The 22,087-nt window shown below is 64.3% G+C and overlaps 5 protein-coding genes and 1 long non-coding RNA gene across 24 annotated transcripts in view; 2 read left to right on the forward strand and 4 right to left on the reverse strand.

Moving 5' to 3' along the window:
* Window positions 1-9,368, forward strand: part of MAPK8IP3 (mitogen-activated protein kinase 8 interacting protein 3) — a 44,881-nt gene extending 35,513 nt beyond the window's left edge. For 6 of the 16 annotated variants that reach the window (XM_057750808.1, XM_057750811.1, XM_057750817.1 and 3 more), the window contains 19 exons: window positions 453-534; window positions 1,785-1,915; window positions 2,369-2,425; window positions 2,516-2,686; window positions 3,245-3,371; window positions 3,545-3,640; window positions 3,741-3,899; window positions 4,404-4,569; window positions 4,834-5,016; window positions 5,087-5,276; window positions 5,383-5,502; window positions 5,578-5,658; window positions 5,740-5,807; window positions 5,911-6,059; window positions 6,443-6,614; window positions 6,705-6,818; window positions 7,018-7,056; window positions 7,248-7,427; window positions 7,537-9,335. In XM_057750808.1, coding sequence (XP_057606791.1) covers window positions 453-534; window positions 1,785-1,915; window positions 2,369-2,425; window positions 2,516-2,686; window positions 3,245-3,371; window positions 3,545-3,640; window positions 3,741-3,899; window positions 4,404-4,569; window positions 4,834-5,016; window positions 5,087-5,276; window positions 5,383-5,502; window positions 5,578-5,658; window positions 5,740-5,807; window positions 5,911-6,059; window positions 6,443-6,614; window positions 6,705-6,818; window positions 7,018-7,056; window positions 7,248-7,427; window positions 7,537-7,883 — 2,632 coding nt within the window. In that variant the 3' untranslated portion in view covers window positions 7,884-9,335. Of the gene's footprint in view, window positions 1-452; window positions 535-1,784; window positions 1,916-2,368; window positions 2,426-2,515; window positions 2,687-3,244; window positions 3,372-3,544; window positions 3,641-3,740; window positions 3,900-4,403; window positions 4,570-4,833; window positions 5,017-5,086; window positions 5,277-5,382; window positions 5,503-5,577; window positions 5,659-5,739; window positions 5,808-5,910; window positions 6,060-6,442; window positions 6,615-6,704; window positions 6,819-7,017; window positions 7,057-7,247; window positions 7,428-7,536 lie in introns of all 16 variants that reach the window. The other 10 variants (XM_057750818.1, XM_057750824.1, XM_057750823.1 and 7 more) reach the window with 7 other exon arrangements.
* On the reverse strand, window positions 466-4,883 carry LOC130861717 (uncharacterized). 2 transcript variants are annotated; one of them, XR_009055606.1, is made up of 5 exons: window positions 4,750-4,883; window positions 4,457-4,654; window positions 3,839-3,968; window positions 1,321-2,067; window positions 466-1,204 (listed from the first exon to the last, which is right to left on the reverse strand). It is a non-coding gene; the product is annotated as an uncharacterized LOC130861717 (long non-coding RNA). The 2 variants fall into 2 exon arrangements; XR_009055607.1 differs by having other exon boundaries at window positions 466-1,209.
* A 38-nt stretch (window positions 9,369-9,406) lies between the features above and the next one.
* NME3 (NME/NM23 nucleoside diphosphate kinase 3) lies at window positions 9,407-10,829 on the reverse strand. Its single transcript, XM_057750847.1, has 5 exons — window positions 10,657-10,829; window positions 10,412-10,542; window positions 10,170-10,271; window positions 9,971-10,083; window positions 9,407-9,857 (listed from the first exon to the last, which is right to left on the reverse strand). The coding sequence occupies exons 1-5, from the start codon at window positions 10,700-10,702 to the stop codon at window positions 9,740-9,742; spliced, it is 510 nt and encodes a 169-aa protein (XP_057606830.1). The 5' UTR covers window positions 10,703-10,829; the 3' UTR covers window positions 9,407-9,739.
* Window positions 10,414-12,347, reverse strand: MRPS34 (mitochondrial ribosomal protein S34). Of its 2 annotated transcripts, XR_009055605.1 has the most exons (4): window positions 11,969-12,347; window positions 11,765-11,807; window positions 11,249-11,675; window positions 10,414-10,542 (listed from the first exon to the last, which is right to left on the reverse strand). XR_009055605.1 is itself a non-coding variant. In XM_057750846.1 (3 exons), the coding sequence occupies exons 1-3, from the start codon at window positions 12,287-12,289 to the stop codon at window positions 11,383-11,385; spliced, it is 657 nt and encodes a 218-aa protein (XP_057606829.1). In that variant the 5' UTR covers window positions 12,290-12,347; the 3' UTR covers window positions 10,912-11,382. The 2 variants fall into 2 exon arrangements, 1 of the variants encoding a protein (XP_057606829.1); XM_057750846.1 differs by lacking the exon at window positions 10,414-10,542 and having other exon boundaries at window positions 10,912-11,675.
* On the forward strand, window positions 12,301-16,069 carry EME2 (essential meiotic structure-specific endonuclease subunit 2). The gene is made up of 9 exons (XM_057750837.1): window positions 12,301-12,649; window positions 12,859-12,995; window positions 13,382-13,474; window positions 14,170-14,261; window positions 14,440-14,533; window positions 14,708-14,823; window positions 14,999-15,188; window positions 15,276-15,529; window positions 15,958-16,069. The coding sequence occupies exons 1-8, from the start codon at window positions 12,424-12,426 to the stop codon at window positions 15,444-15,446; spliced, it is 1,119 nt and encodes a 372-aa protein (XP_057606820.1). The 5' UTR covers window positions 12,301-12,423; the 3' UTR covers window positions 15,447-15,529; window positions 15,958-16,069.
* A 388-nt stretch (window positions 16,070-16,457) lies between these two features.
* Window positions 16,458-20,801, reverse strand: SPSB3 (splA/ryanodine receptor domain and SOCS box containing 3). 2 transcript variants are annotated; one of them, XM_057750836.1, is made up of 7 exons: window positions 20,666-20,801; window positions 20,396-20,533; window positions 17,648-17,822; window positions 17,367-17,554; window positions 17,197-17,299; window positions 16,995-17,120; window positions 16,458-16,792 (listed from the first exon to the last, which is right to left on the reverse strand). In XM_057750836.1, exons 1-7 carry the CDS (start codon window positions 20,732-20,734, stop codon window positions 16,458-16,460), a joined length of 1,134 nt encoding a protein of 377 aa, XP_057606819.1. In that variant the 5' UTR covers window positions 20,735-20,801. The 2 variants fall into 2 exon arrangements, with proteins under 2 accessions (XP_057606819.1, XP_057606818.1); XM_057750835.1 differs by lacking the exons at window positions 20,396-20,533; window positions 20,666-20,801 and adding exons at window positions 18,467-18,665; window positions 18,833-20,043.
* Between the last annotated feature and the right edge of the window lie 1,286 nt (window positions 20,802-22,087).

The raw sequence follows: 22,087 nt of genomic DNA on the forward strand, positions 1-22,087 counted from the left end.
CGTGGGTCCCCATGCTCCCCTCTGCTCCCCAGCCTTCAATTAGCGAGGGAAGCTCTGGGGTCTCCTCCCCAGCACTCCGCACTTCCCTGTGGCCCTTCTCTTCCAGGCTGACCCTCACCCCATTCTCCCAAAGTGGTGCCTCTGGCTCCAGACAGGACAGGGGAGGTGTGAGGGATGGGCCCCAGGCAGGTGGCGCCTGTGCCAAGTGTGTGGGACTGGGAGCCAGGTCTCCTCTGGCCCTGCCTGAAGCCAGCACTGCCCTTGCCTTCGCGTCAGCGCTTGACCACTTGAATTGGAGGTCCTGTTCCTTGGCTGGGCCTCAGGGCACACGTGGGCAGGGGTGTGGAGCCACCCATCCCCAAGGCACTGGCAGGAATGCTCAGGGCCTAGAGCTGGAGTGCAGCCGAGAGGTGGGGCCCTCACCCTGCCCCACTTCCTTCCTCACCCTACAGAGTGAAATCGGAGGCCATCATTGCCCACCATGAACCCAAAGAAGAGGTGGAGGATGTAAGCAGCTGTCTCTGTACAGAATTGGTATATTTCACTATTCACATGCGGGCATAGGGGCGGGCAACGTGGGCGGGCTCCTGGGGTGCGCTTGTTCTTCTGGGTCTCAGGGCCCTCCTCACCCCTCCTGTGTGACAGCACCCAGCAGCACCCTCCACTGCCCCCATGACTTTGTGAGGTCAGAACCTACCCCCTCTCTGCAGGGTGCCCCCTCTCATCCAGGTCCTAGCAGATGTGGATTGCACAGTCACAAGTGGGGTCTCCCTGCTTCCCCGGGCCAGCTGCTGCCCCGAGACAGAACAGCTTGAGTATCTGAGGCCCTCAGACCCCTCATCTACCCTTACAATCCCCCGGAGGTGCATGGAATGTTCTGAGGAAAGCCCTCTGCCCCTCTGCTCTCTGGGGGTTTGTAACTGATTGTTCCCAGGGTGGCTGTGGAGAAGGGTTTGTAGGGGTCTTTGCACTTCCCAGGTCCTCTCCAGAACAGGGGCCCCAGCCCAGCAACCTGGCCACCTTCCTTACGGAGAGGGCAGGCCTGGGTCTTTATCCCGAGGGGAAGTTTGGACGCCGGCCTCACCGCGCCTCAGCTGTTATCCGGGGGGTCGTGTGGTGCACGTAGCAGGATGCCGATCCCCTAACAGGCACTTGGGAAACGAGCTGCTCACCTCGCCCATCCCATGCAGCCCCTCAGCTCCAGCTGCTCTAGAAGAGAGACAGGGCGATGGCTGTATTGGGCAGTTGGGCTCCCCAAGGCCCTCCCACGTGGGCCACGGGGGTGCCCGCTTGGTGTGGGGCCTGGGGCTGGGAGCGCACCTGTGAACTCCGAGGGCCAGTGGTGGGGGCACTCAGGGAGACCAGCCGCGGGAGGGCTGCATGAGGAGACAGTCCTGCCAGGGACGGCAGATCCCGTGCAGATCCGCCGGTACCTCACGTGTCCAGTTCCAACGTAGAGACCAGGGTCCTGCTCACCAGACCTTCCCAGAACCTCTCTTCCTGCTGTGCCACCACGGCCAGTCCCACCTGTTAGCGTTGACCAGGGCATGTGGGATTGCCAGGGGGCCTGGGAGCGTATAGGAAACACACTGTGTGTGTTGTAGCCCTCGGGTGTGTCACGTGGCCTTCTGGAAAGAACGGGGCCCTGTCGGGGCAGGCGGCTCCTGTTCCCGTGCCCACCCCTCCCCACGGCATTTGCCTGAAGCTCTGTGGGGAAGCTCCCTCGGGTGCTCCCCTCCCAGAGGCTGCCCCTCGCTGGCTGAGCAGCTGTGCTCTCCCCGCAGGACAAGATCCCTATGGCGCAGCGCCGCCGCTTCACGCGGGTGGAGATGGCCCGCGTGCTCATGGAGCGCAACCAGTACAAGGAGCGGCTGATGGAGCTGCAGGAGGCCGTGCGATGGACCGAGATGATCAGGTGGGCCTCCTGCAGGGCCCTGAAGAGTGCTCCTGTCTCGTCTGAGCTGCGGTCGGTCTAGGAGGTCCTGGGGGCAGGATTGAGGCTGACTGCCCCCACACTTCCCTCTCTTCTGGGGGGATTAAGGGTGCTGGGTCCTTCCTGGTGGGAGCCTGCAGGGGGCCAGAAGAGCCGGGCCTCTGGTGAGCCCTGGCCTGGCCAGTGGATGTGCCCGCTGGGCTAGAGAGAGGCTGGGGCTCATTGGGGCCAGTGCACCGGGGTCCCTCTGGGAAGTTATGGGTGACTTGCCCAGGAGCCCCTCTTGTCTGATGCTCCAGTCCATGTGCCCATGGGGAGGGTTCCAAGCAAGGGAGGCAAGAGGGGCCCAGTGAGAGGGGGCTTGGTTGGACTAGGCGGGACTGAGTCCGGCTGGGCGTGGCTGAGCGGGGCCTTCCCCCTTGCCCTCCCCTGTAGAGCATCCCGAGAGCACCCATCTGTCCAGGAGAAGAAGAAGTCCACCATCTGGCAGTTGTGAGTTGGGGATACTGGGAAGGCAGGGGCAGCGGCCACTGGGGAGGTTTCCCCTCGGGCCACCTCTCACCCCCATGCCTTGGCTGGCAGCTTCAGCCGCCTCTTCAGCTCCTCCTCCAGCCCCCCTCCTGCCAAGCGGTCCTACCCCTCCGTGAACATCCATTACAAGTCGCCAACCACAGCCGGCTTCAGCCAGCGCCGCAGCCATGCCATGTGCCAGATCTCCGCCGGCAGCCGGCCCCTGGAGTTCTTCCCGGATGAGTGAGTTTCCCAGGCCTGCCCTGCCGCTCCCCAATGGCCTGCACAGGGGGAGGCCTGTGTCCCGGGGCCCTCCACTCCAGGCTCTGAAGCTGGACCCGTTTCCACCCTGCTGCTCTGGAGGCTGTGCTCAGGGATGGGGTCCATGGTGGGAAGGACACTGACCAGGCATCAGGGGTTATGACCTCTCCATGCACACCCTGGGTACCCCTACGCCCCCAGCGGGACCATTGGATTTCCCTTGGCGGAGACTCTGCTCCCCCATGGTCCCTCCACTTAGTCCCAGAGGCCTGTGCCTTGCTCCTTGGGTGACGTCCAGCAGGCAGCCAGCGGCCATTTCAGGCCCCACCTGGGCTATAGGTCCCTGCCAGCTGGCCTTTGGTGACGACAATGGGCCCCTGGACCAGGGCAGCTGCTGGATGTGGCCTCCAAGCCTAGAGCTGGGGAGAGCCCCCTCCCGTCAGATGGGCTCCCGGCAGGGACGGTCCAGGTCCAGGAGGGAGAGCCCCGGGCAGCGGGCGTGCTCCCTGCAGACGCAGTAACCCACCCTTCCTCTGCCAGCGACTGCACGTCCTCTGCGCGACGGGAGCAGAAGCGCGAGCAGTACCGCCAGGTGCGCGAGCACGTGCGCAACGACGACGGGCGGCTGCAGGCCTGTGGCTGGAGCCTGCCGGCCAAGTACAAGCAGGTGCTGGGCGCCGGGCAGCATGGGGGCGCCGTAGACAGGGAGCCCCTGGGGAGCCCCTCATGCGCCCAGGGCCTCAAGTCCACAGCCTGGAGGACCAGGTAGCGGACTGCAGCCCCATGCACCTGAGCCACCAGGCTCAGTGCCCACAGCGCCCTTCTGCCTTGTGCCTGCAGCTGAGTCCCAATGGGGGCCAGGAGGATACCCGGATGAAGAACGTGCCTGTCCCCGTGTACTGCCGCCCTCTGGTGGAGAAGGATCCAACCATGAAGGTGAGCCCCGGGGAAGCTGCGAGGCTGGGAGAGGGCCCCCCGCCCCCTCGCACCCCCCAAAGCTAAGTCCTGGCTGGACCTCATGACCCTGTCCTCCCAGCTGTGGTGTGCCGCGGGTGTCAACCTGAGTGGATGGAAACCGAGTGAGGACGACCCTGGGAACGGAGTTAAGCCTGCGCCGGGCCGCGACCCTCTGACCTGTGATCGGGAAGTAGAAGGAGAGGCCAAGAGCAACCACGCGTCCCCGGAGAAGAAGAAGGTTAGAGTGGCAGGCGGGGCCAGGGCTGCCTTCTGCTTCTGCCGTCCAGATGTCTCTGCTGTGCCCAGTCTGGGTGGGAGTGACAGAAATGGAGGACAGCTGGGGACAGTGGTCGGAGATCGGGGTGGCCCGACCCTCAGCTGATGGGGGGGGGCAGCGAGAAGGAGCAGAGGCTCAGGGCAGCCGGGCTGGAGCAGGTCTCTGCCTGTCCAGGATCTGTGCACCTGGAGGCTTCACTTTCTGTCGCCACCCGATGAGGGGGCCAGTGACTTAACCATGGGAGCTCAGCCTTCCTCTGAGAAGGGGGGCCATGAGTGCCACGACCTAGACATAACCTGCGGTTCTGAGTTCTCTCCGTCCTGGCAACAGAGGAGGGTGTTCAGGTCCCCTAAGGCCACAGGCAAGGCTAGATCCTGAGAGATTCCAGGACCCCCCCCCCCACCCCCCGTGGCTGCTAGAGTAGTGGACGCTCGGGCGCCAGCCAGTCCCTGTGCTCGGAAACAGGCAAAGGAGCTCCCCGAGGCGGACACCACCTCCAGCCGAGTGTGGATCCTCACCAGCACCCTGACCACCAGCAAGGTGGTGATCATCGACGCCAACCAGCCGGGTACCGTCGTGGACCAGTTCACCGTGTGCAACGCCCACGTGCTGTGCATCTCCAGCATCCCCGGTGAGCACCCGGCCCCCGCCGTTGGCCAGGAGCCAGTGCGGAGAGTCCAGGGAGGCGCTGTCCGGTGGTTGCTTCCCGCTCAGTCCTGTTAATGACACAGGAGGAGACCCCAGTGTGACGCTTACCTGGTGACAAGGAGATGGGGTGGCATCACAGGTGGCCCCTCCCCTCCCCCGGCACCTGCACCAGGACTGGAGCTCTGGATGGGGTCTTGGCGTGGGGGCTCCTCAGTGCGGGGTGACGGGGCTGTGACTCTCCCTCCAGCGGCCAGTGATGGCGACTACCCCCCGGGGGAGATCTTCCTGGACAGCGACGTGAATCCTGAGGACTCCAGTACAGACGGCGTGCTGGCCGGCATCACCCTGGTGGGCTGTGCCACTCGCTGCAACGTGCCGCGCAGCACCTGCTCCTCCCGTGGGGACACCCCGGTGCTGGACAAGGGCCAGGGTGAGTCCTGGGCCTGAGCCCTGGCAGCCGTCTTCTCTCACCCAGCCAAACTCACCCCTCCCTTCCACAGGGGAGGTGGCTGCTGTTGCCAATGGGAAGGTCAACCCGTCTCAGTCCACAGAGGAGGCCACGGAGGCCACGGAGGTGCCAGACTCTGGGCCCAGCGAGGCAGAGGCAGCCGCCGTGCGGCCTGGGCCCCTCACAGAGCATGTCTTCACCGACCCGGCCCCCGCCCCAGCCCCCAGCTCCCAGCCTGACAGGTGGGCTCTCTCAGGATGGGGCAGCAGGGGCGGGGTGGGGGGTGCTGGCAGAGATGGGTGGGGATGGGCTTCCACGCCCTCCTGGAACCCGCCATCCTCCCTGCAGTGAGGACGGGCCGGAGGCTGACATGAGCGGCGTGCAGCCCGAGCCAGAGCCCAGCGCGGACACCTCGGGGGCCAGCAGCAGTGCTGCGCCCACCATGTGGCTGGGAGCCCAGAATGGCTGGTAGGCTGGGCCTTGGGGCCCGGGGTGGGGAGGGGCCCCTGGGCGAGCCCCCACCTACCGCACCTCTTCCCGCAGGCTCTACGTGCACTCAGCCGTGGCCAACTGGAAGAAGTGTCTGCACTCCATCAAGCTGAAGGACTCCGTGCTGAGCCTGGTGTGCGTGACCCCTGCTGGGGGCCGGGGTCGGGAGGGCCGAGGGCGGCAGCCTGATCCCGGCTCACTGCCTTCCCATTGCAGGCACGTGAAAGGGCGCGTGCTGGTGGCTCTGGCTGACGGGACTCTGGCTATCTTCCACCGAGGGGAAGGTGAGGCCTGGCGCGGTGGGTAGGGCAGGCGGGGTGCGAACCACCCCACTGTGAGCAGAGGTGGCCCAGCCAGGCCTGAGCAGGGGTCGCGGGCTCTCCACAGACGGCCAGTGGGACCTGAGCAACTATCACCTGATGGACCTGGGCCACCCACACCACTCCATCCGCTGCATGGCTGTCGTGTACGACCGCGTCTGGTGTGGCTACAAGAACAAGGTGCACGTCATCCAGCCCAAGACAATGCAGATAGAGGCGAGTACAGGCTGGGGCTCCCACACGCCTTCTAATGGGCTCCAGCGGGGCTTTGTGGGGTCAGTGGAAATGCGCTCAGGGAAGCGACTGGTTCGTCCCAGGTCATAGGCCAGCAAAGGGCAGCTGGGCTGTGAATGCCCTTCTGTCTGGAGCCCACCCTGCTGCTTTTCCCTGAAACAGGCAGATCGGCATCTGAATGGGCTCCACGCACCTCCCTTGGGCACCACTGTGGGGCAGGGGTGGGTGCTGGGGCTCCTCCTGGGAGCCAGGACCGAGGGAGCACAGGGGCCCTAGAAAGGTGGCCACGAGCTGCCTCGGGGACTCTTGACCGTGGCAGCTTTAGGGCCCCCCCACCCCACTGACGGGCTGCCCTGACCCCACAGAAGTCGTTCGACGCCCACCCACGGCGGGAGAGCCAGGTGCGGCAGCTGGCGTGGATCGGTGATGGGGTGTGGGTGTCCATTCGCCTGGACTCCACGCTGCGGCTCTACCACGCCCACACCCACCAGCACCTGCAGGACGTGGATATCGAGCCCTACGTCAGCAAGATGTTGGGTGAGGGGCCACCCCGGTCGATGTGTAGGGGCAGGAGGGTCCCCCCATCTCCTGAGCCCGCCCCGCTGACCCACCTCCCCCCGCCCCCAGGAACAGGCAAGCTGGGCTTCTCCTTCGTGCGCATCACCGCCCTGCTCATCGCGGGCAACCGCCTCTGGGTGGGCACTGGCAACGGCGTCGTCATCTCCATCCCGCTGACTGAGAGTGAGTGACCCCCGGGCATCTGCAGAGACAGCCTGGGTGCCACTTCCGGGTGCATGTCAGGGTCCCAGGGGCAGGTGCGCTCTCCCAGGACACACTCAGGAGGACGCAGGCTGCCCTGGCTGCAGCCTCCGTCGGCCCATCCCTCCTGTGACCGCTTCTCTCCTCTCCCTTCCATGATCCACCCCTCAACCTCCCCCAGCCGTCGTCCTGCACCGAGGCCAGCTCCTGGGGCTCCGAGGTAAGTCCACAGTGCCTGCCTCCTGCTCTCAGAAGGAAGCCCCTCACCCTGGATGCCCTGGGGGCTGAGGCTGGCATTGCCCCTTGGCCTCGCTGTGGGCCCCAGGCAGATCCCACCCTCTGCTCTCGGCTGCTGGAAAGTTGGTCATCCCAGTTGGCAGACTCAGCCCCTCCTGGCCCCTCTCTCTCCAGCCAACAAGACGTCCCCCACGTCTGGGGAGGGAGCCCGCCCAGGAGGCATCATCCATGTGTATGGCGACGACAACAGTGACAGATCAGCCAGCAGCTTCATCCCCTACTGCTCCATGGCCCAGGCTCAGCTCTGCTTCCATGGGCACCGTGACGCCGTCAAATTCTTTGTCTCTGTGCCAGGTGAGGGCCCAGGCCCCACTCCCTAGAGGGCTGCAGCCACGGCCCCTCTTCAGGAGCCTGTGTTGGGGGCTCCGGCCGCCCCACTGAGGTCCCTGTGCCTCAATGACAGGGAACGTGTTGGCCACCCTGAACGGCAGCGTGCTCGACAGCCCCTCCGAGAGCCCCGGGCCTGCAGCCCCCACCGCAGATGCTGAGGCCCAGAAGCTGAAGAACGTGCTGGTGCTGAGCGGCGGGGAGGGCTACATTGACTTCCGCATCGGTGAGTGGGTGCTGCCCGGGCCCCAGGTTTCCCCAGGCAGGGGTGGCCCCTTCATGGCAGCCGTGCTCTCTCCAGGCGACGGAGAAGATGACGAGCCTGAGGAGGGTGCGGGGGACGTAAGCCAGGTGAAGCCCATGCTGTCCAAGGCCGAGCGCAGCCACATCATCGTGTGGCAGGTGTCCTACACTCCCGAGTGAGGCTGCGGCCGCCGCCACCCCGCCCCGCTGATGCCACCTGCCATGTGTACATACAGCCCTGCCCACCTGCCCACCGCCCGCCCAGGGGCAGCCCGCCTGCAGGCAGCCAGGCGCCTGTCCACCCCACGTCTAACCTCTCAACCTGCAGCTTTCACCTTTGGTCCAGGCCTCCCTGCGAGCTGGCAGAGAGCAGCGGGTCTGGCTGGGAGGGAGGGGAGTGGGGTGGTATTCTGACCAGGGAGGGGCAGAGCCTCTCAGGATACCCTTTCCCCAGCAGCTCCTGGCTGGCACTCAGCCCAAAGCCCTCAAGGCCTGAGAGCACTTCAGGGCCAGAGCGAGGCAGAACCCCACGGTGGGTTGGGTCAGGGAAGCCCCTACAGGTGGCTCCCGGCTCCACCCTGGGCTCCCCACTCCCATCACTCACTCCCAGGATCCCCCAGGGGGCGAGCGGGAACTTCACCCCGCCGAGTCTTCGCACCCTGAGTCCACTTGCCTTTGGCTGCTGCCCCCGGGAATTGGGGTTCAACCCTCAGGGAGCCAGCCCTGGGCTCCCCTACCCCATCCCTGCTGCCCCGGGAACTGGCATGGAAGCACGTAACCAGGCTCCCTGGGGCAGCTGCTTGAGAAGACAGACAGATGCCCTCATCCTGCTCGAGCCCCGTGATCGTCCTGTGTGGCGGGCTCTCACCAGCCCTCACTGACCCGTCTTCCCTCTCCCCGCTGGCTCTCCCTGGGCGAAGACCCACCTTGTAGGAGCAGGCCCCTCGAGTCCCACCCTTCCTGGAAGCCCCTAGGGTGGAATTTCTCAGGCTGCCAGGGCAGGCCCAGGCCTCAGGAAGAAGGGGAGGCCCCTGGCCTCTCCTGGGGTCAGTCCTTGGATACAGGCTCAGCCTCAGGGTGATGGGGAAAGGTATGCTCCAGGGCCTGCCTCCTATGCAGTCTCCAGGGAGCCCAGTTCCCAAGACACGCTACTAAGTGCCTAGGGCTGGCGGTGTGGCCTGCTCCCTTGAGAGCGCCTGATGAGAGGGCGCCGAGCAGAGGCCCAAGGGCTAAGGACTGGAGCCGCCTCTAGCCGGCTCTAGGCGTCTGTGCCCGCCTGCTTTGAGGGGCACTGCCCTGGACTGCCAATTCCCCCACCTGCCCAGGCCTTATTCCTGTTCCTTGAGGCACCCATCAGGGCAGCCCCCAGCCCTGCTGCCCACCCACCTCCCACCAGAGAAGCACAGATCTTGGGCAGCCATCCCACATGCCCAGCGGCCACCGCTGCAGCCACAGTCAGCTGCAGGCTTCTCCCCACCACCCTGCCACCCTCCACTGTGATGTACGTCAAGTCCCTTGTCTGTCCTCACAGGGCCTGAAGCGACTGGGGGGTTAGCTGGGTGGGTGCAGCTGGGGGAAGGGGCTGGGTGACGATTCTCCTCAGGCTTTGGCCCTGCAAGTGAACCTACATATCTGCTCTGTATGTAATAAATGTCTTAACATCATGCTTCTGTGTCTCTGGGCCCAAAGCAATTTGAGCACAAGAATTTTCTTCAGTTTATTATAAAAAGAAATGCTGAGACAAGCCAAGACCACGGTGGCACCCTGCCGCATTTCCAGATATGCTGTAAACAGGCACAGGCTGGACCAGGCCTCCTGAGAACCTTAGGGCAGGAAGGCCTGTAGCAACCAGAGCTCCACGGGTGTGCACCCACCTGCCTTCCTGTGGTCCTGAAAGCTGCCGTGCCCTCTGACACAGGAAGGGTGTTCTGAGCTCCTAGGTGTGGGGCCCACACGTGTGCACATCTCCGGAGCCTGGAGAGTGCGGAATCACCCACAGCCCACTACAGAAGGGCACATCTGCCCGAGCGACCCAGCTACTCGTACAGCCAGTGCCCGGCACTGTCCTCCCAGCACATGAGCTCTTCCGCGCGGAACCAAAGCGCTATCTCGCGACGGGCGCTCTCCACCGAGTCGCTGCCGTGAATCACGTTCCTGTACGGGAGAGGTGTGCGGGAGAGGTGCCCGTGAGCGCAAGCCCAGGGCAGGCGGAGCTCGGGCAGGGCCCCGTACAGCCCAGTTCGCGGAAGAGACGGAACCGGCCTTACTTGCCGACCTCGACGCAGAAATCGCCGCGGATGGTGCCGGGCGCGGCGTCGGCCGGGTTCGTGGCCCCGATGAGCGCCCGCGAAGCGCGCACAACGTCCAGACCCTGCCACACCTGCGGACGGGGTCGGAGGTCAGCACGGGGTCAGCGGTCAGCACGGGGTCAGCGCGCCGCCCGCCCGCCCGCCCGCCGTAACTCACCATGGCCACCACCGGCCCAGAGCCCATGTACGTGACCAGGCGCCCGTAGAATGGGCGCTCGCGCAGCTCGGCGTAGTGCTCGCGCAGCAGCTCCTCCGAGGCCTGGGGAGGGAGGGGCACCGGCCGCGCGCCCCTGGGACCCTCCTTCTTCGCGCCCGGGCACCCCGCCCCGCCGCGCTCCCCGCGCCTGGGGACCCCGCCCCCCCGCTCCGCTCGCCACGCCCGGGGATCCCGGTCCCCACCTGCACCAGCTTCAACGCCACCAGCTTGAAGCCCTTCCTCTCGAAGCGCCGAACGATCTCGCCCACGAGCCGCCGCTGCACGCCGTCGGGCTTCACGGCCAGGAAGGTGCGTTCGTGCACGCCGGTGTAGGCTGCGGGGACCGGCGGGGCCGGCGCGCGTCAGGCCCGGCCGCACCCCCTCCCCGCCCCGCCCGGCCCGGCCGCACCCCCTCCCCGCCCCGCCCGGCCTGGCCCGCGCCGCGCACCAGCCGGGAAGAGGTTGGCGAAGATGGTCAGCACTAGGCAGATCATGATGGCGGCGGCAGGGCTCGGGCGGCGCGCGGGCCGGGGCGGGGCCTGCGCTTAAAGCGGCCTGGTCGCCGGGCGCCGCCGCCTCGGTGGACTCGCAGAGGAGGTGCCTGTCTTTCCGCCCACGCCGGGACCTCTGCGGCCGTGCCTGTGCCTCCCGAATCCCCTCGCGTCTCCCCACCACCGGGCGCTTGCGCAGCACTCCTCGCACTACCCGGCCGTTAGCAGCAGTGCTCCTCCCCACAGCCCTGCCTACAACCCGCTTTGGACCCCCAACCCCAAAGTCAAAGAAGCCACATCCCGGGGCTACTTCGTGTGCTTTTATTCGCGTTCAGTTTCTGCCTGGCTCCCGGCAGAAGCAACAGGTCACGGGGAGGGGAGCCAGCGTCGAAGTGACAGGTGCCAGCACCGGGGCTCCACACCTGCTGGCCCTGCTGCTTCCAGCTTTCCCCCCAGCAGCCACCTCCTGCAATGCCCCCCTCAGTCAGATATGGGTGTTGGGGCAGCGGGGACAAAGGAAGGACACAGGATGCAGGGTCCGACCCCAACCTCTTTCCACGAAAACGTAGAACCTCAACAAGTCACGGGGAGGTAGGATCCAAGCTCCCAGGGGGCTGATTCAGGTGTAACCCAAAATGATGCCACGCCTTGCACCCTTGGGGCAGCCTGCCCGCTCCAGCATTTTAGACTGCGGTGCCCTTGGTCTTTTTCTTGGCCTCCTGGTTCTCAGGATAGTCCCAGGGATCGATGCGTATCCTCTCCAGATTGAGCATGGGCTCCTCCGTGCTGGTGTCTCCATTTTTCTGTCTCTCGGCTAGAATCATTGCCCGGAGGAGCGGCGGGTAGGGCACAGAGCGCAGGGTGTCCTCCGGCGCCGGCGTGAAAGCGGTGAAGGCCTCCTCCTCGTGCTTGGGCACCAGCCGCCAGTCGTGGTACATGACTTGTTCTATCTCCCGAGCCTCACTCTCTGTCTTTCCTGGGGAAAAAAGGGCGAGGCCTCTTGTACACACGTTGGTGGAACAGTCAGTTGCCGGCAGCCTCCCCATCCGGTCTCCGACGCCTTACCTTTGAAGGTCAGGATGCCCCAGGCCTTCCCGTGGTCCAAGTTCTGCAAAGCAAGTGGGGAGGAAATCAGCTCAGAAAGCTCGCTCGCTCGCTCGGGGTGGGGGGGGGAGGGCGACAGGAGACCCCATCCCACAAAGTCACGCGCAAGGGAGGCAGTGGTGCCCCGCGGGGCCGGGAGCGGCGGGGTGGGCACGGCGCGCGCACCTGTGCGGTGTAGTCGGGCCGGACCCTCGTGAGGCGCCAGTAGCACGGCTCGTCGTGCTGCCACAGCCAGGACTTGCGCGTGACGAGGCGGCCCAGGCCGAAGAGCGGGAGGCGGCCGAGCAGCTGCAGGAGGCGACTCTCGCGGCGCACGTCGGCCCAGGCTCGCATGGGCAGCTTGTGGCCCGAGTGCGGCCGCGTCAACGTCTCGTAGTCCAGGGCGTAGCGCTCCGAGTCGCGCGGCCGCTCCCGCTGCTCGCGCATGGCCCGCACACGGCGGGCCAGCTCCGCGATCAGCCGCGGCCGCACTTTCTTCCGCGCCATGACCGGGCAGCCTCCGCGCTCCACCCGGAAGACGCTGCTGCGCGCCGCAGGGGCCGTCCGACGCCGGAAGCGGCGGGTGTTCCTCGCAAAGGCGTCCGGGCGCGGCCGGAAGCGGAGAAGAGGCCGGACCGGCCATGGCGAGGGCTGGGTCCGGGAGGGCCGGGGGCTCGCGCCGGGGCCGGGGACAGCGGCGGCCCCCGACCTGGGAGATCTCGGACTCGGACACCGAGGGCCCCGCTGGCGCAGAGGCCGCCACGAGGGTTCGGGACCCGGCGGAGGAGCTCAGGGAGGCGGCCGAGGTGCTACGGCGTCTGCGGCCCGAGCAGGCCGTGCGGCGCCTGGTAGTGCTCATGGACCCAGGTGCGGGCGGGCGCGGGGAGCGGCCCGGGGTGGGGAGCTCCGCCTTGGAGAGCTTGTTTAGACGGACTCCGATGTGCGCTCTGGGAGCCGGCCGGGAATCAGTGTGTTGGTAACACGCTGTCCAGGTTGTGAGTCTGCTCTCCCCATGCAAGTAGTGTCTTCGTGTGGGGGACGGAAGGAGTGACAGCTGATTCTCTGCCCCATCCTAGCTATCCTGGAAGATGCCGGTGCCGACATCCTGATGGAGGCCCTGGACGCCCTAGGCTGTGAGTACCGCGTGGAGCCCCAGCGCCCTGCCCGGAGCCTCAGGTGGAGCAGAGTGAAGCCAGACCCTTGCCCCCTCAGTGTGAGTGTCCTGGGTTTACAGTGTGCAGCCCTGGGTTGGGTGTTTTACGTGACAAAGCTATTTTGAGAGGCAGCTGCAACAACGGTGCGGGTTTTTCAGACCAGTAAACTGATAATGGGGAACGCTGAGTGGGTGACGCACAGACCCCTCTGTTGGCAAGTTGTGGGCTGGGATCTAGAGCCTGAACTCAGCTGCTGCTGAGAGTTCCTCCACCCCACCTAGCCTCTGGGGTGGAGCAGACCTGGCTGCTGTTAGGCTCAGTAGAAGGTGGGACGCTGGCTTTCTGTAGAGCAGTCCGGGAAGAACCTGCACCTGGGGTGCCCAGACTGCAGCCCTGGGGCACAGGAGGCTGAGGGTGGGCAGCAGTGCCCTGGATGTTCCCACAGGTGCCTCCTGAGCTGTGGGCTGTGGATGAACAGGACGTGCTGCTGCTGCTGGAGCCCGAGGAGTTTCTGCAGGGCGTTGTCCAGCTGACCCAGGTGGTGGGGGTGGGGAGAATCCTTATTCACAGATAGTGAGGGGCTGGGTTCCCTATTTTGGATGTTGTGGGTGAGATGGAGGAAGCCAGCTGGGCTCTTGGTCTGAGAGAGGGCGGGAGCCACACCTGCTTCTAGAGGGCAGAAGCCAAGATAAGGAGGGTTCTCTTGAGAACTGAGTCAGAAGTCAGGTGGTAAACTGCTGAGAAAGCCCAGGGACTAGGGCTGCAGGCTGGCTGTGCAGTCCACCTTGTGACACCCAACAGCCCAGCCACTGCTTGGCAGGAGGAGACATAGGGATTGCTCAGCTGATGTTTGCACCAGAGTATCATTAGGTTAGAGCCTCTGCCAGGTCCCAGAGTTCAAGGTTCACCATTTATCAAGTACCTGCTGTATGTCAAGCAAGTACCAGGCTGGGGTGCAGAGGTGGACCAGGAATCGGGACGGGGGTTCAGTCCAGCTCTTCTAGGAGTCTGGGATGTGCCCGGGGACGTTTGTAGATCTTCTTGATCTCGTGGGAGGCACAGAGCTGGTTTTCTAAAGAGAGCTGGCTGGGTGGAAGAGTCCACTCGTGTCTTCCCAGCACTGCGGGGTCATTTTTGGGCTCACTCCCCTGCTTCCAGCAAACTGGCAGTGGCTGGTGCGCCCTGCCTGCCGCAACCCTGAGGAACAGGTGTGGTAAACCTTCTTGGTTGCAGATACGTGGCCCAACCTGTTCTGTGCCCTGGATCACTCCTGAGAGCCCTGCCTGTCTCCACCTGGCTGTCATCGGGCTAGAGGCTTACCTGTGGTACCGGTCACCCTAACACCCTTAGCCGGCCTGCCTGGGATGGGAGAGTTCAGGGGAAAGGCAGGGGGTGGCTCTGGGGGCTGGTATCACAGCTAACCCTCTCCCTCGGGTGGGCTCTGGGGAAGGGAGGAGAACTCATGGAGGGTTGTGAGCCAGAGGGATGGTCACCTCTGCTCAGGTCTCGCCAGCCCAGCACCCAGGAGACACGGCAGCCAGGATGTCCAGCAGTGGCTCAGGCTGAGGTGGCAGTCGGTTGGCCAGAGGTGGAGGAGGTGAGGGCAGTGGGGTTGGGCCAGATGGTTGGCCTGGGCTCTGGCCGTTGGGCTGCTCTCGGAGATCCAGCAGGGGCTGGTTTGGCATGGTGGGTGGCACATGGTGATGGTCTCCACTGGGTGTTCCCCACAGGAACCCTCCGACCCACACCTGCGGGTTCATTTCCTCCTCAGGCCCTTGTGCTCCTGCAGCTCTGGGCAAACGTGGACGTGCTGCTGGTGGCCACCTGGCAGGAGCTGAGTCAGCATGTGTGTGCCTTCACCAGGGCCCTCGCCCAGCGCCCCTTTAAGTGCGTGACCCTCACCCTGCTGGGGGCTGTGGCAGGAGGGGTGGGAGTGCCTGGCAGTGTGGCACCTCTCTGGCCTCAGGAGCAGAGGGGCTAAGAGTTTTATTGAGCTGGGGGCAGGGCACTCAGGAGAGGTGATGAAGCCTCTAGGCGCCTCCCTGCACCCTCCCCTTCCCAGGCAGTCCCGGGAGTCTGGGGCCTTTTCCTTCTGCACCGCTGGGCGCTGGGCAGCAGGCGAGCAAGTGAAGAGAGATGGCACCGGGCTGCGGGGAGCCTGGTGGCGGCAGATCAGGCAATTCAACCGCGTCAGCGCAGCCGTGGCCGATGCTGTTGTGGCCGCCTTCCCCTCCCCCCGCCTTCTGCAACAGGTGGGCCCCCCCACCCCCCATCCAGACTCCCAGGTGTGGAGGCCAGGTTCCCAAGGCCTGCCCTACTCATCCCAGTGCCTGTCCTAGGCATACGTGGCCTGTGGCACGGAACAGGAGCGCCTGGCCCTGCTGGCTGACCTGCCCGTGAAGATGGGCGAGGGTGTGCGGCTCCGCAGGGTGGGGCCTGATCTTTCCCGCCGCATCTGTCTCTTCCTGACCACCACGAATCCCGACCTCCTGCTGGACCTGGGCTCCTGACCACGCCTATGGGACTGGACAGGGTCTTTTCCCACCTACTGGCAGGACTGAGTGCAGCCCGTCCAGGGGACTGACTGGGAACGGTGAGGGGTGGTGTGGGGGGAGCAAGACACCCGGTACAACCTGCACCTGGGGGTCTCAGGTCTGACCCCAAGGCTGCAGCAGAGAAAGTTCTTGGGCAGAAGAAAGATGCCAAGCCAGCTAGAAGGTCTGGAACAGATGGGGGCAGGGTTCATGTGCCCCGGGCCCTGGACACACTGGCAGAGGGGCTGCTAGCCAGTTGGGACAGGCAGGAAGGGCTGGGCAGTGCCTCAGGTCCCCACAGGGCAAACACTGGTCACCTGGAGCCTGGTGGGGGGTACCACCAGAAAGAAGAAGCATAAAACAAAGTCTTGAGGGAGAAAAGAGAACCAGGCCGTCTGTCCTCAAGGGTGCTGTGACCCTCCAACAGGAGAAAAACTGTGGACACCTGTGAGTCCCAGGCCTCAGTCCCACCCCTTTCATTCTATAGGTATGTAGGCATCAGACGTAAACTCTTCAGTTTATTATGGTCGTTTTCAGCCTCAGACAAGAAGGACAGCAGCTGACAACATGCAAAGCAAATTAAGAAAAATCTGAAGTCGGTGGCAGCAAGAAGAGCTGACCTCTCACGAAGCCGTCCTCCTCACAGGCAGCAGACCACAAGGCCCCCCCAGCCAGCCTCCCAGGCCTGCAGCCGGAGTCCAGACATGCTGGGACAGCAGCTCCCCAGAGACTCTGAGAAGGAAGGTGGCTGCTCCCATACCCAGCACAGGAAGCAGCTGGACTAGGACAGTCTGGGTCTCGGGATCACGGGGCTTATGGCCCCAGAGCCGCTGCAGCAAGGCGTGTCCCAGCCTCAGGCGACAAGGGGCAGCCGAGACAAACCTCTGTTCAATCCTCCCTCTCCTGTTGCCCTGGAGGGTGGTCCAAAGGGAGGGACACAGGAGACACTGTGCCAGCCGCAAAAGGCAGTTTTCGCTGCGAAACAAGCTAGGTCCTTCGGCAGCGCTTCCTCTGGCAGCGCCGGGTCTCAGGGCTGGTGGGATCGGCCACAGGCGAGGGGGTGGGGGGCTTGTGGTGGCCACAGCTCATACTCAGGACCCAGCCCAGCTTGTGGTGCAGCACCTGCTTGAGGCCAGGTGGCAGGGGCAGGCCCTCAAGCGTGTCCCTGGAGTCGGGCCGCAGCTGGCGCAGGCGGTAGCAGCACAGGTACTGCAGGGAGGTGATGCTGGCGCAGGAGCGGATCACCTTCATGCTGCTCTTGGCCGCCGTGGAGCACACCATTGGGTAGAACCTCTTATTCTGCAGCTTGGTGGCCGCCACTCCTGGGGGTAGGGGGGTGGGCACAGCCTGAAGCCTAGGCTCAGGCCCTCCTAAGGGGACTGCGGACGCTGGGATTCCCCCCCTACTCCCACCCTCGCCCAGTTCTGGGGACCCTGGGACCTCAGGCCTCTGCAAGGACAGCCTTTCAGGAAGGTTCAGGGCCCTCAGCCATACTGTGTGGGCAGGTCAGGGCCACACCCTCACCTATGCACTTCCTGTTCTTGAAAAAGGTCAGCGTCCCGTGCCAGGTGTCCAGGTGCACGCCAATGATGGAGCCCTGGCCGAACCGGGAGGAGAAGCTCGTCTTGTCGCCCTTGTGGTGGAGGAGGCCTGGGGGCAGCAGGGCCAGGTGAGCCCTGCAGCCTCAGGGCCCCCCAGCCCTGCCCGCCCTGGGGGCCCCACACACCTGTGTAGGAGAGGCCCCAGCTGTCCTCATCCCGGCCAAGCAGGCTGCAGAATGTGTGGTGGTACTTGTCCAGGTCCACGTCCGATGTCCCGATGCCCACCATCTGGGAAGAGCGGGGCTGGCGACCGAGGTGCCCGGCACCCCACCCCCACACCCCACCGGTCACTTACCATGTCGGTGCCATAGACGGGCGAGGTCATCTTGATCTCCCAGAAGTGCTGGCCCTCCCCCAGCTCCTTGGTGCCCCGGATGGCCGCTGTGCCACAGCTGTACTCCATGTGGAAGTTGACCTTCCGGTTGTCACAGCTCAGCAGGGTGGCTGAGGACTTATTTAGGTCATCCCAGACCCAGTCAAAATCTGCGAAAGCAAGAGGCCCGGGCTGGGCAGGCTGCCCCCATGCCCAGAGGCCCGCCCGCCCTCCCGCTCACCCGCCGCGGCCGCCACACTCACACTCGTCCTCCTCCCCGCAGCGGCAGTCCCTGCCCCGGTGGGTGGTGTGCAGGCTGCCGCAGAAGGCCTCACTCTGACTGTCACAGTCGCAGAAAGACTCCCCGGTCACAGGCACAGCACTGGGGATGGACGATGGCAGGGACGCATACTCGGGGTCGGAATCTGAGTCACTGTGCTGAGGGGAAAGAGCCAGCTGTTCCCACCTGTCCTGCCCTCTGCCGGCCCTACCAGCCCTTCCTCCACCTGCCCCGCTGCCCCCCGCAGGCCCGTGGGTGAACGACTGGAAGCCCCAAGGAAGAGATGCGGGGCTTTAGCCTCAAAGGGCCTTCCCAGGTCTCAAGGGCTCAGCCATCTGTCATCATCCAGAGAACCTCCAGATCACAATAAACAGGACCCCCACGACAAAGTCCACTGCTGAGCTAACGACAGTAGCCTGGTCTCCCCGCCATGGCCGCAGCTGGGCTCTGGGGGGCCAATTGCCATGGCAGGGCCTGCATACCTGTCCCAGGCTACGGCCTCCTTGTCCGTGCAAAGGGTGGCTCTCAACCCCCATCCCAGGACCCTAACAAGCAAGCCCCACCGTCTTAGGCTGCAGCAGAAAAACATTCAGTGGGGCCCCGGCCCTCTGCATGGGGGGCTCAGTCCTTGCAGAACAGACTCCAGCCCTTGGGGGCCGGATATCGGCCCTGCGGCCAGATGCCAAGGCTGAACTGGTCAGGGACCAGCTGACCCACAGACCCTTCTGGAGGCCAGAGAGGGTGACTCCGTGCACCTTGTCATTCCTGTTTTGAAGCCACGTGGGCCCCTCCAGACACCCACCTGGGCTCTGACCCCTGGCCGACCAGTGAGGGGCCTCTGCGTGTCTGCTTTCCGAGCCCTCCCAGCTTGGCCTGGGGTCCTGGTAGGGCTCTGGCCTGCACCCTCACTCTCCTGACCTCTGGGTGCTCCTCTGGCCCCCCTGAAATGCCCTCTGCACAGCAGTCGAGGTGTCTTGTTCAGACCTGAGAATCCTGCTGCCCTGAGAATGAAGCCCACAGACTTACTCTCATCAGAGAATATAAGACTCCCTCCCTGCCCAGCCCTTCTCTGCCCTGTCCACCCCTCCCCGTGGGGCAGGGGTGGGGGTCTGTTTGCCCCTGGATGGCTTTCAGATATCACCTCAAAGAGGCTCTTCCAGCCACTCACTCTGTGTCCTCTTCCTTTCCGTTGGCTCCTGACATTCTCCTAGGTTCTGCTCACCTGCCTCCTCCCACTGGAACCGAGTTTCTGTGCTATTACTCAGCCCCAAGTGCCACACAGGAGCCCCGGGAACCAATGGCACAGACAGCTCAGGGAGTGAGGACGCTGAATCCCAGTCAGAGACAGGTGCCAGCAAGGAGAGTGGCAACAGGCCCAAAGCACCCCGCCCACGGGAACATCGACCCCCCCCAAAGCCGAGGCAGGCCCTCCCCACTGAGTCAGACGCCAGGGGCACGCACCCGAGTGCTGCAGGCCACCCCGGGGTGGGTGGCGCACACACTGCTTGGCACCCAGCACATAACCACCTGCACGGAGGGCAGACCCGGCCTCACCGCAAGCTGTGAGGAAAGCTTAGGGCAGTGGAGACAGGGATGTGTGTGCTCAGCTTGCAAAGGTACTGGGGTGACACTCTCATCCATCCATAATACAAGTACTCCAGGCCCATTAAGTGACCAGGTGAGCCAGAAGTGTGTGCCAGACACTGCACCCTGAGCCCCTGGTTGCCTCCCGCATCCCACAGCTATGACCCAGTGAGGGAGGACAGACAGGAGAGAAGACCACTCTGGGCCACGTGGTCAGTGGGAACTGGAGGCGGAAGAGGAATGCAGCCTGGGCCTCTCACTGGCCCAGGCAGGGAGCTAAGGGAGGCTCCAGGAAGGGGGCCCAGGATGTGGCCAACTCAGAATCATCGCCTCCAATTCTCCCCCAAGGCCTAGTGCTTCCATGGGGCTCAGCTGCCCTCATGCTGGGGAGGAGAGGCACCCATCCCCACCAGACACCTGGCTGAGCCAGGGCACCAACGCAGGGTGGCTGTGACAGAGCAGAGCCAAGTGACCCAAAGGTCACCCCGAAAACAGCAGAGGTGACTCATGACAGAGCCAAAGCCCAGCTCTGGTCTGAGACGTTCAGGAAACTGACTGGGGAGCCCTCCCCATGTGCCCCCCACAGTCCCACCCCTGCGGCAGGAGTCAGTGAAGTGAGGCTCTGGTTGCAAAGCCCTCCTCACGGCCTCCATGTTCCTGGGCCTCGCAGAGCTCAGGGTCCTGAGCACGGGAAGGTGCAGGAATGCTGGTGTTTAAGCATCAAAATTCTTTTTTTTTAGATGCGTATATACAAACGTAGAGTACAGACTTCAACAGGCAGAGAAATCGTCAGGGGATCGCACACGGAGATGACAACTATCCTTAAAGAGGCTGGGTAAACGGAACGGAGAAGTTTTTGTTAAATGAACTGACCAAAGTACCCACTGATACCCTCTTCAAAGAAAAAAGTCTACAGAGGAACGTGGTATCTGCCTTGAGGTCCTGCCACCCGGGGCCACGTGTGTCCTTAACCAGTGTGAAGAGCCTGGGGGAGCAGAAGCAGAGCACACGCAGGGGACGGTCAGCTGAGGCCCTGTCCTCTGCTCTCAGGGGCATCTTTCTTTTTCAATCTCAGTTCAGGCAATGCCTGCCTTGGGTGTCCCCTCACGTTAGTCCAGCCATGCCCACCTCACCCACTGGAACCTACCTGCCCATCAGAGTCGTAGCCCCAGTTGGTGGTCCCTGCCAGAGCCACAGCCCGGGCATCCGCATCTCGGCGGGCTGCGCTCAGGACAAAATGCCATGCTCTGCTGCTCCGCGGGCGACGGGCCATGGTGGACAGGACCTGGAAGAAAGCACAGGGTGTGAGCAGAGAAAGACACGCAGCACATCGCTACGTCCCCCAGCACCCCCTGCGCTCAGCCCCCAGCCTGTGCAGGCTCACCCAGGGTCCGGAACTCTCTTCACAAGCTCATACCTCACTCCAGTGTCCAAGCACCTTGATGAAAGCCAGACAGAGAGCATGGAATGCTACCCAGACATCCATGTTGCTCAGATGCCTAGCTCAGCCCCTCTCCCAGCTCGGCCTTAGGAACCCAAGTGTTCCCGCCTTCTCGTCCCTCAGGCATCTCAAACCTTGCCTGCTCCTCCTCTGTTGTCCGTTTGGACAAATGGTATCTCCAACCTCCAAGTTCCTCATGCCAGACACACAGCAGTCATCCCCAACACCTCTTTACTCCTTCCCACCATGGCCTCACCAGGCTCCGCGCCCCACACCATTTCAGAAACACGTCCTGAATCCGTCTCCACCCCTGCTGCCACCTTGCCTGCCCCACCCCCACACAACTCTTCTGCGCTCTGATTCCTCCCACTTCATTCACTACAACTCACCTTTTTTTGAAATACAAGTCATAAAATTTTAAGTTAACGAGTTTTAAGCTCCTCAGAGCTTGCCACTGTTTTTAGAATAAAATGCAAAAGCCTACAAAGACTACAAGTTCCGGCCCTGTTCCAGCTGCTAGCTCTTTCCAGCCCTTTGCCCAGAACGCTTTCCCCTCCCCTCTTTGGCTCTCAACTCCCATGTCCGACTTATAGTAATAAGCCGAGTTCTGTGATCGTCTACTTCCCGGCTCTGCCCTGGTTTGAAATCCCCAGGAAGGCCGGGCCTGTCCCCCTGCCACGACCCCGAGGAGCGGCAGTGGACGCACGCAGGCACAGCTCTTGAGGGATGGGAGCCCGTCTGCAAACCAGGGTTGGTTACTGGAACCGCTACTGTGGGCCCAGCCTAATCCCCGCCCGTCACCGCCGCAGCAACAGCAGGCGCCAGGCCGTGCACGCGGAATGCACGGCCCCGAGACTGACCCCGTTGCAGCAGGGGTCGCTTCCCCATCGGGCATCGCACTGTCGCAGGGTCGGCGGGGTTACGGGGTTCCTCCCGCCCGCCGCCCCGCCCGGCCTGCGGCGCAGCGCCTCGCCCGCCTGGCCCGGCCCTGCCGCCGCCGCAGGAACAAAGGCGCGCCGGACCCGCCGCCCGCAGCTCCGAAAGGTCAGCGGGCGTGGAGGGGTTCCGAGCCGGGTGGGGCGGCCGGGCCCGGGAGACCCGGGGAGGCGCGGACGCGGCCCGCCGCTCACCTGCAGCCGCTCTGCGCCGCCGCGCTCAGCCGGGCCTGCCGTGACCTACTTTCAGCTCCGGAGCAAGACGTAAACAATCCCCGCCCCGCGGCCCGCCCCCCGCGCCGCATTGGCTCCGCGGCGCACGCGGCTCGGGCCTTTGCAGACGGGGCGGGCCCCGAAGCACACGCTTCTTGCTGAGAGGCTGCTGGGACTGTCAGTCCTGACCCGGCGTCCCCATTGGCCACATCTCAAGTCGTCGGAAATAAGGCCCGCGCGCCCATTGGAC

This window comes from Hippopotamus amphibius, chromosome 9, assembly GCF_030028045.1.
Source record: "Hippopotamus amphibius kiboko isolate mHipAmp2 chromosome 9, mHipAmp2.hap2, whole genome shotgun sequence".
NCBI lineage: Eukaryota > Metazoa > Chordata > Mammalia > Artiodactyla > Hippopotamidae > Hippopotamus > Hippopotamus amphibius.